Raw genomic sequence first — 10,224 nt, 5'->3', positions numbered from 1 at the left:
CAGCCCTCCCCAGGGCCCTGCAGCGCCGTGGGCAGACACAGAGCCTTGCCCCAGGAGCATGGGGCTGCACCCATGCAGCAGGCATAGAGCAAGGACACTCTTCCTACAGCCGCTTTTCTTTTATTAGAGGTTACAAGATACAAGGAGCCGGACCTGCCCACCACGTGCCGTCGGCTCGCTCTGCCATGCCCCTCCAACATGCTGTGTGGGCAGAGAGGAGGGGGGCTGGCAGGGGCAGGCACCCCCAGGCTGGTCCCCCTGCCCACAGGGGAATGGAAGGCACAGCCCCTTGGGTTTTCCTTGCAGCCTTTGCGGCAGGCATCATTCCTTCTGCGATGGCTTTGCCCTACCAGCCATGAGCAAGCATTGCGGGAGAGGGATGTCTCCAGTGGGACAAGAACTGGGGCCAGTGAGCTCCACCCACTCCATCACTCCCCAGAAGAGTCCCACACCCACCTCCAAAGGGGATCAAAACTCGTATGGGGACACAAAGGCTGTGACCTTGAAGATGTGCTTGCCCAGGAGAACCTTGCGGGAGAACTCGCTCATCTCCAGCTCCACCTCCAGAGTGGCTGGCCCCGCCACGGGGCTGGTGAGCACCAGCTCTCCCGTCTGCCGGCTGGAGCGCCGCACGGCAAAGACCCCCTGGCCCCGGCCGCCCGTGATGGCAAAGCGCAGGCTGTCGCCCACAAAGTGGGTGGTGGACATCTTGAAGAGGACGCGGGGGACAGTGCGGTTGGCCTGGAGCGGCAGGTAGTGGAAGGAGATGGAGGTGGCAGCCAGGTGGCAGGCTCGGCTCTCCATGGGACAGGGGTTCCTCTCACACTGGCTGCCAGGAGAGAATGGGTACCACTGCTCAGCCTCGTGGTTTGGCTCTCAGGGAGCTGCCTGCATCCTTGCTAACGAGCCTAACCCACGCCGCCAGCAGCATCCTGAGCTCCACTGTGGCAGAGCAACCCAAAGCAGCCACATCCGAGCGTGCCCAGCATCAGATCTCTGTCCCATCCGTGCCTCCTCCAGGCAAACGCTGGGCCTTGCAGGGACGCAGCTCTGGGTTGTGCTCTGAGGCTGAGACCACAGGTACCACAGTCCCAGGGATGGAGCCAGGCTCAGATGTGCCTCCCGCAGAGGAACATCCTTTGACCAGAGCAGGGATGCTCCTCTGCTTGGGTCCCTGGTGCTCTGCCAGAAAGCAGTTCAGTCTCACAAGCAGGACCAGGGGGGCTTTGCCTGCTGGGTGGCAGCCGTAGGCACCACATGGACGTGCAGCGGAGGGGAACAGTGTAGTTGCTCCCACTACACTGGGGGGCCGGGGTCCTGGATAAAGCCACCATGTATTGGGGTGCTCCCACCTCCACTCCTAGCCACTGGCATCCTAGCCACTGGCATCCCTTTGGCAAGGGGCATCGGGGAGCGTGCCAAGCACATCCCACGTGGCAATTTGGCTGGCACTTTCCCTGCTGCCCCCAGGTGACACGATACTCTCCCCGGCGCACAGGTAGAACCGATCACCTCGGGGAGAAGGCATGCCACAGCCCGAGCCACATGCGGTACTTACAAAGCGGAGGTCTTGACGTAGCTGACGTTGTGGCGCGGCGGGGGACACTTGGGGCGCACGCAGCGGTGGCCCCCGAAGGTGTTGATGCACAGGTCGCCCTGGGTGCAGTTGTGCTGTTTCCCAGCACACTCGTTCACATCTGTGGTGATGGCAAGGGGTAAGCAGGGCCGTCTCTGCTGCTTCCCACCACACCCGTGGTCCCGTGGGATGCTCCCGGCCCCCACCCACCACTCTTACCCTCACAGGTGTTGCGGTCGGCATGGAGCAGGTAGCCAGAGGGGCAGAGGCAGCGGTAGGAGCCGGGGAGGTTGAGGCAGTCATGGAGGCAAAGCCGGGTCTGGGGGCTGGACTGGAAGAGCTGGCACTCGTCCACATCTAGGGGGACAGAGTGGGGCATGGCTGGGGGTCCCATCGCTGCCAAGCCTCAGCTTCCCCACCTCCCCGCCATCTTCATCCCCTTTGTACCATGGCACACCCCGCCAGCTTGCATCTGGAAGCCGGGACCGCAGCTGCAGCGCCGGGAGCCCAGGCGGCCCTCAGCACAGCGGGGCTGGCGGCTGAAGGAGGCGTTGCTCAGCGTCACCCAGTCTGCGGGGAGGAGCGGGTGTCATGCTGGGGTGGGGGGCACGGGGAGATGGGGTGGGGGGCTGAGGTTCCAGGGGAGCACGGGGAGATGGGTGCAGCATGGCTGGGTGCAGCCCCGTGAGCATCCCTGTCCTCCGCAGCCCAAACCCAGGCACTTACAGGCGTAGATGGGGCTGTGGCAGCTGGGGCCTGACCAGCCCCGGGGGCAGAGGCAGGTGTAGCTCTGGTTGCCATCCACGCAGGTTCCACCGTTGGCACACGGGTTGCTGGAGCAGTCGTCAATACCTGGGGAGAAGGACACCATCAACACCAGCCGGAGAAGCCCATCCTTGCCCCACCCTGCTGCCCAGCCTCGGTGCCCATCGCTGCAGCCTCTGGGCTGCTCTCCCTGCAGAGCAGTGGGACCCTGCGGCTCGAGGCAACAGCAACCGCTCCACTTCACTTCTGCAGAAGGGCTGGGTGCCACTCCACGTGCGGTTGTGCCGGCAGGCGCGCGTCTCCGAGCCCACCAGCCGGAAGCCAGCGTCGCAGACGAAGTGAACGTTGTGGCCCACCCGCATGCTCCGGCCCAGCATTCGCCCGTTCAGGGGCACCGCTGGCTGCGGACAGGTCTCTGTGGATGGACAGACAGACATGGGTGAGGAGGGACATTGCCATGCTGGAGCCAACCCCAGCCCCGGCAAGGAGCTGGAGGTCCCTTGCCCAGGCTGCTTGCCGGTGGTCCGGGGGTCTGAGCTGGCTCCACGGGGATGTCAGCCCCACAGCGGTGACCCAGCCGGGGTTACCATTGCGTTTGGTGGCCTGTCTCTGGAGGAGGCTCTGGAGGACAGAGAGCTGCTGCCGGAGACCACGCATGCCTCGCAGGTGGGCAGCCTCCTGCGCTGCCAGCAGCTTCTGCATCTGCCGCACCGCCCCGAGCGCCTGCTGCTGGCTCAGGCACTCCTGGGGGGGACACAAGGACATCCTCATCATCACATGCCAAGCTCCCCTGTCACTCTGCTGCCACGGCAGGGGACCCTCCCGAGCAGGCAGCATATTTGGGGGTGGTTTGGGTGCCCTGTCCTGGGCAGAGTCCCTTCCTTCCCAGTGCAGGGTCTGCCCCTGCCTCCGTATCTGCTCCAGCCTCAGCCCCTCCGCCTGGTCCTATCCCGGCACTTGGGGGGAAGTGAAGCTGAGAAGCAGCTCGGATGCCCCGAGTGCATTTAGCATCATCTCACTGCAGTAGGCAAAAAGCCCCATGACCGTCCCTCCTGGCCCTGGGCAGCCTCGCGGATGCCGTGGCCATGCCGTACCCCTCTCCCCAAAGCAGTGATAGGGTGCTGGGGTATGAGAGGTGGGTGCTGAGAAGCCCCCAGCGAGGATTCTGCAGGGGGGCCAGAGCAGGGGCACGAGGGTCCTTACCTGGGCGCTGCTGAGGGGCAGCTGCAGGATGCCCAGGGCCAGCCAGGCTGGCAGCGGGACGAGGAGCATCGTGCTGCGGGTGGCTCTGGCCAAGGGATGCAGGGACGAGACACCAGCACTCCGGTTCTGCCCTGCTCGCTCGCAGCCGCACTTCTGCACTCGCCGGGATTTATCCACGCCGCCTGCCCGTCTGTTTGTTGTTTTTTCCCCTGGCCGAGGCTGAGCCATAGGAAAGTTTCCCCTTGGCACGAGCACCAGCCTCTCCCTTCCCTTCCCTCTCTGCACATCAGAGGCTTTGGGGCCTTTCATGTCACAGGGCCAGCAGATGCCGGGGCCAGGCGGTGGCTGTCACGGCAATCACCACGCTACCGGTGGTGCTGGGCTCCGCTCACGGCCAGCCAGGGCTGCGGGGCTCCCCAGTGCGTGGGGGTGCAGGATGTGGCTAATCCCACGCGCTTGTGAAGCATGGGAAAGTCTCCTGGGAGAAGGGATGGATTTGGGGTCAGCATTAGGGTCTGGCTCTCCGGTGGGGCTGGGACAGCCGAGGAGGGCAACCCGGCTGTGCCATGGACTCACCGGCCTCGGCGTGGCTTTGCTGGGGTGAGCTCAGCCGTGGCTGGAGCTTAGAGGAGGATCCCAGGGCTCCACTGCCGCCTAGAACTGGGGTGCAGGTTAGCGTTAGGCTTGGCATTAGTGTTAGGGCCAGAATTAGTGTTAGGGTTGAGGTTAGCGTTAGGGTTAGGGTTGAGGTTAGAGCTGGGATTCACATTAGACTCATGGTTAGGGCTAAAGTCACGTTTTGGGTTAGGGTTAGGGTTAAGACTAGCGTTAGGACCAGTGTCAAGAGTTCAGGTCCATATGAACAGGAGGGTTTGGATGAGGGTTGGGGTTGGCATTGGCATTAAGGCTGAGGTTTGGGCCAGGGTTAAGGTTAGGCTCGGGGCGAGGGAACCGAAGGCGCTCAAAGTTGGATTTCTGCTGATGACCAGCTCAGCCCCCATAGCTGGGTTGGGGGGATGCTCCCAGTCCCTCCTGCCCATGACAGCCCAGAGGAAGGGGCATGGCAGCACGTGCCTGTCCCCCAGCCACCCCCGAGGAGGGAGGTCTGAAGCCCAGACATCTGCCCTGTGCCAGGGGAGCACCCCAGCTCCCCAGCATGGGGGAGCCCCGCGCTGGGGCAGAGCTGTCGGGGTACTACCGAGCCCCCCGAGCAGTGTGGGCTCTGGGACCCCTGCCCGACCCAGAGTGCCTGCTGAGCCGTGCGTCCCCCAGCCCAGCATCTCTCCCGCCGCCGGCCCCCCGGCCCTTGCATCCTCCCGCCCCGTAACCACGCTGCCCAGCTCGCCGGAGCGGGTATTTGGCTTCGCGCCCGCACGGCGGTGTGCGTTACCTCCCCAGCATGTTTAATTCATGGGGCGGGAGAAAAGCTGCCAGCGGGGGGGCTCCCCCTTAGCCCCCAGGCCCTTGGTGTCCAATCTCCCAGCACCCCAAAGTGGGTACCGCTTGAGACCCCCGCTTCTGCCTGCCTTCCCATCCCAATCCCCGCTCGGCGACGGGGCTGGGGCAGAGCTCAGGGGGCTGACCCCCGCTGCGAGGTGTCCCGGCGGGGTTGCAGCCCTGGGCCCCGGGAGTTGTCTACTGAGTTCGCGCCAGCGAGCAACTGTTTTGACAGAGCTATTACTCACCCGTCAAGCTTTTGTTCGAGCTGACCAGCGGTGCCTGTCTGGAGTCCTGAATAGGAGCAAATCCTGCAACCAGACACACACACAAGCACGCAGAAGCGCGCCAGAGCGCGCGGCCGAGCTCGCCCCGACGCCAGGGCCGCTGCGGGGCAGCTCCTCTCTCCCGAATCCTTTCTCCAGAGCCATGGAGGTCTGGTCCCCCCTAACCCCAAGCACCTGCACGAAGCTCTTGGTGCTGCTGGTTTGCAACCTCCTGGCTTGGAGGGCGGGTGAGACGAGGTCAGATGCTCCGGAGAAGTTGTCCGCGCTGGCTCCGGGAGGTAACCGGGAGAGGGGCTGGGGGGGAGCCGGTTTGGGGGTGATGGGTGCACCCTGAGCACTGTCCCCTGGGGCAGGGGTCTGGGGGCGTGATGAGAACGGGGGTCTTGGTGGGTGGGGGGGGCTGGGGGAGCTGGAGGGGCTGAGGCTGGTGATAGGATGAAGCTGGGAATGGGATGGGGCTGGGAGGGGGGGTCCTGGGACTGGAGTTGGGTGCTAGCGATGGGTCCAGCGCGCTGGGGTCCTGGTTCTGGCAAGAGAGAGGCAAGGAATCGGGGTGGGGGGGGGTGTGTGCGGGTACATTCCTGGCAGTCTCAGCCCACCCATGCGAGACGGGGGCTCAGCAGGCTGGACCCCCCCCGGCCCCTGCTCCTTTTGTGCTCCCAGCCCAAAAGTGCTTTCTTCTCTCCCGTCGAGTCTCCATGGAGACCCGGGTGCCTTCCTTGTATCCCCGGCTGCGGCCGGATCTTTCGGGGGGCCGTGGGAGCGGCTGGCCGCTCCCACGGCCCCCCGAAAGATCCGGCCGCAGCCGGGGATACAAGGAAGGCACTCGCACCCCCCAGCCCCCTTGGCCCCATCCCCAGCCCCCATTTTTTCTCCCCAAGCTCTCAGCATGAAGGAGACCTTCCTGGTCCTCTCGCTGCACAACAAGCTGAGGAGCAAAGTGCAGCCCCCCGCCGCCAACATGCAGAAGCTGGTGAGCCCCCACCCCTGGGTCCCATCCACCTCCCACCCTATGCCCAGGAAAGGGGTGGGGAGCAGCCCATGGGTGCCACGCAGTAGTTCGTTAGCAAGCTAACGAAGCTGAAGAGCCAACTAGAGAAGGACGTGCCCGGACCAAGGGCAGGGCTGGTCTCCTGTGGGGTCCCCCGCGTCCCACGATGGCCATCAGTTTCCCCCCCCAAACATCCCCTGGGCGGCTCTCTGCTGTCCCCCAGCATCAGAGCTGTCCCCCCCTGGGGACCCTCAGTGGCTCACGGCTCTGGTCGCATCCCCCCAGGAGTGGAGCGAGGAGCTGGGGCGGCTGGCGGAGGCGCGGGCGGCCAGTTGCTTGGAGGGTCCCGCTCCGCCACCATCCCCACAGCTGGGCTGGAGTGAGACCCTGCTGCCGGCCGGCGCCGGGGGCTTCGGGGCCGTGCTGGAGCGGTGGTTCGCAGAGGGACAACACTACGACTACAGGACGGGGCGCTGCGCTGGGAATGCCACCTGCCGCCATTACACCCAGGTGGGTGGGGTTAGGGGGGCCATGGGGGGGTCTGAAGGACAAGGGGTGACGTCGCGCTCTCTCGCAGCTGGTGTGGGCCACAGCAGGGCAGCTGGGCTGCGGCCGGCACCCCTGCACAGGCAGCCATGGCCCCAGCGAGGCCTTCGCCTGTGCCTACTCCCCGGGGTAAGGGGCTGCTGGGGGGGCGGGGCCTGAGTGGGAAGGGGCGGGGCTAAGGATGGGAGGCGGGGCCTTGGCGTGAGTGGGCGGGGCTCGGAGGTGTGGGTGGGGTGGCAGTGGGCTGGGTCGGGGGTGGGAGGGGTCTCCACAGGGGTGGGGTGGGGTGGGGGTCGGCCTATGAGGATGTGTGAAGAGTGGTGGGGGCGTGGCCTTCCACCGGAGGTGGGCGTGGCTATTGATGGGGTGGGGCTGTGTTGTGGAAGTGGGCGGGGCCCTGCCCGCTGGGGGCGTGGTCAGGCTGTGTGGGCGGGGCCCAGAGCCAGGCCAGGCAGGGCACTCAACTCCAGCTGCCCGCGGCTGCAGCGGCAACTGGGAGGTGGCGGGGATGCCCGTCCTGCCCTACAAACAAGGGCCCTGGTGCTCCCTCTGCACCGCCGGCCTCTCCGGCTGCTTCAAGTCCTGGGACCATGGTGGCGGGCTCTGCGGTGAGTCCCCGCCGTCCCCCCTTCCCGGCCCCGCGTGGCCCCTCGCCGTGCCACAGCCCTTGATGCCCGCACCGGGCTCTCTGCTGTGCCCAGAGGTGCCCAGGAACCCCTGTCGCATGACCTGCAGGAACAGAGGGCGCCTGGACATGAACAGCTGCCAGTGCGCCTGTCCCCCCGGCTACACGGGCAGGTACTGCCAAGGTGAGAGGGGCACCCGCGCCACCCCTGCCTCCCTCACCTCCAACAGGTCCAAGTCCTTCTTATGGGCCCCCCAGCATCAGAAGGACGTGGACCAGTTGGAGAGGGTCCAGAGAAGGCCACGAAGATGATGAGAGGGCTGGAGCACCTTTCCTGTGAGGAGAGGCTGAGACAGCTGGGGCTGGAGAAGAGGAGGCTCCAGGGAGACCTTATAGCAGCCTTCCAGTACCTCAAGGGGGCTGATAAGAAAGATGGGGAGAAACAGTTCAGTAGGGCCTGTTGTAATAAAACGAGGGGTAACGGTTTTAAAATAGAAGGAAGCAGATTCAGACGACATAAGGAAAATAATTTTTATGATGAGGGTGGTAGAACACTGGCCCAGATTGCCCAGAGAGGTGGTGGATGCCCCATCCCTGGAAACATTCAAGGCCAGGTTGGACAGGGCTCTGAGCAACCTGATCTGGTTGGAGATGTCCCTGCTTCTTGCAGGGGGGTTGGACTGGGTGGGCTTTGAAGGTCCTTTCCACCCCAAACCATTCTGTGATTCTGTGAGGGACAAGGGCGAGTGATGCTGTGGGGGCAGGGCAGGCCGGTGCGTGGGCAGCGCAGCACACGTGTGCATGGTCAGTGGGTGCACGCATGGGGGGAGCAGAGTGCAGAGGAGCAAGCAGTGCATGCGTGTGCACGGCCAGCGCAGTGCCTGCAAGCACACGGGTCAGGGCAGTGCACCCGTGCACGTGGCTGGTGCAGTGCATGCGTGGGCAGTGTTGGCGCAGTGCACGCACGGGCACGGCCGGTGCGGTGTTCGTGGTCTGCTCCACCAGGTCAGCTCAGTGCACGCGTGCAGCACGCCGGGGCGGGCAGGGGTTGCTGAGCCCCCCGCCAGCTAACGCAGCGCCTTGCCCGCAGTGAGGTGCAGCGGGCAGTGCCTCCACGGGAAGTTCAGGAAGGAGGAGTGCTCCTGCCTCTGCGACGTGGGCTACGGCGGCGCCGAGTGTGGCAGTGAGTCTGCGCCCACCGGCGTGGCCGGAACGGCAGTTTCGGGGTCATGGCAGGGATCTGCAGGCAGGGACCTCCGGAGCAGGGCTAAGGGTCCTCTGATGGGCCCGGCTCTGCTGGCACAGAGACCCACCTGCGCCTGCCTGCGTCCCCAGCAAAGATTCGGTTCCCCTTCCACGCCTGCGACGTGTGGATAGACGGTGACTGCTTCATGGTGTCCCCCGAGGCTGACACCTACTACGGAGCCAAAATAAAGTGCCAGGTGAGCCCCCAGGATGTTCTGGGGATCCCTTTGCAGCTGAAAAATCCACCCGGGCTCGTAGCCCACCCCACACATCTCTCCTGGCCTGGCGCGGGTCCGGGCCACATGTTTGGGGCTGACTCACTCCCTTCCCTGCAGGAGAAAGGGGCGATGCTGGCCCAGATCAGAAACCAGAAGGTCCAGGACATCCTGGCTTTCTACCTCAGCCGCTTGGAGACCGGGAACAGGGTGACAGACACCGATTTTGAGACTGGGAACTTCTGGATCGGTGCGTGATGGCAGAAGGCAGGGTGCAGGGTGCTCAGGGTGCGGGCGCCGTGCTACCCTGCCTTGCGCTTCCCCTAGGTCTCACCTACAAGATGTCCAAGGCTTCCTTCCGCTGGGACGTGGGTGAGCCGTCCTCCTTCACCAGCTTCGCTTTTGGGCAGCCGGACAACCAGGGGTAAGTGCCCGCTGGATTCGGAAGACACTTGACCTCTGCGCGGTGTCACCGCCGTGCCACCAGGCTCGGTGGCTTTCCCACCCTCCAGGTTTGGGAACTGCGTGGAGATGCAAGCGTCAGCTGCCTTCAACTGGAATGACCAGCGCTGCAAGACCCGAAACCGGTACATCTGCCAGTTCGGTGAGTGAGCAGCCGGGAGCCCTCTTGGTGATGCTGAGCCCCCGGGGTGCCAGCTCCTGGCTCTGCCGGGTCTGTCCCCCGCTGCCAGCCCTGCCCAGACCCCTGAGTCCTTGCTGGCATGGAGGGGCACTGACTCTCCGCATCCCATCGCAGCCCAGGAGCACATCTCCCTGTGGCAGCGGGACCCCTGAGCCGGCTGCCCTGGGCACCAGCCAGAGCTGGCTGCTGGGCCGAGCCCCTGGCTCAGGAGGACCCTGGTGCTGTGCCAAGCCCAGACCACGGCTGACAGGACGCATGGCACTGGGACCTGGTGAGAAGGGCACACGCTCTACCTCAGCATCCCCGGACCAACATCTTCTTCTGCCCTTCACCTTCCTCTGTCACCATCACGCTGTGGCAGCCCCTCGGGCAGGGAGATGCCCCAGCAACAGCTGGGTCTCACAGCATCCTCCTCCAAAACTGGCAGCTGGGCTGTGTCCGGACCACAGTCCCAATGTGACAAGGGGCCAAGGAGGGCTTCTTCGGGGCACAGACCTTGGCACGGCTCAGGGTGAGGGCTGGGCTCAGCTCTGAGCCATCGCCCTGACCTGGTGGGAAGCCCCAGCCTGGCACCGCAGGTTTCTCACCATCGCCTGGTCCTTCATCATCACCCATTTCCTCACTGTCCCTCGATCCCTCACCATCTTCCGCGTGGTTAATAAAGACCCTCTTTCCCGTGGGAAGAGCCGTT

General features: G+C 64.9%; 2 protein-coding genes across 2 annotated transcripts; one reads left to right on the top strand and one right to left on the bottom strand.

The window, feature by feature from the left end:
• Positions 1-328: 328 nt before the first annotated feature.
• Positions 329-3,613, bottom strand: LOC104480047 (fibulin-7-like). Its single transcript, XM_086757997.1, has 8 exons — positions 3,545-3,613; positions 2,929-3,085; positions 2,586-2,756; positions 2,303-2,428; positions 2,024-2,146; positions 1,796-1,933; positions 1,559-1,697; positions 329-829 (listed from the first exon to the last, which is right to left on the bottom strand). The coding sequence occupies exons 1-8, from the start codon at positions 3,611-3,613 to the stop codon at positions 469-471; spliced, it is 1,284 nt and encodes a 427-aa protein (XP_086614123.1). The 3' UTR covers positions 329-468.
• A 1,805-nt stretch (positions 3,614-5,418) lies between these two features.
• On the top strand, positions 5,419-9,777 carry LOC147599119 (C-type lectin domain family 18 member A-like). The gene is made up of 12 exons (XM_086757998.1): positions 5,419-5,546; positions 6,150-6,241; positions 6,545-6,769; positions 6,837-6,934; positions 7,292-7,413; positions 7,507-7,614; positions 8,521-8,613; positions 8,766-8,872; positions 9,011-9,140; positions 9,218-9,314; positions 9,403-9,494; positions 9,648-9,777. The coding sequence occupies exons 2-12, from the start codon at positions 6,158-6,160 to the stop codon at positions 9,683-9,685; spliced, it is 1,194 nt and encodes a 397-aa protein (XP_086614124.1). The 5' UTR covers positions 5,419-5,546; positions 6,150-6,157; the 3' UTR covers positions 9,686-9,777.
• The last annotated feature ends 447 nt before the right edge of the window (positions 9,778-10,224 follow it).

Source organism: Chlamydotis macqueenii, chromosome 13 (genome assembly GCF_036417535.1).
Source record: "Chlamydotis macqueenii isolate bChlMac1 chromosome 13, bChlMac1.mat, whole genome shotgun sequence".
NCBI lineage: Eukaryota > Metazoa > Chordata > Aves > Otidiformes > Otididae > Chlamydotis > Chlamydotis macqueenii.
The sequence above is the reverse complement of the archived record's forward strand: the minus strand, read 5'-3'. Positions and strand labels throughout refer to the sequence as shown.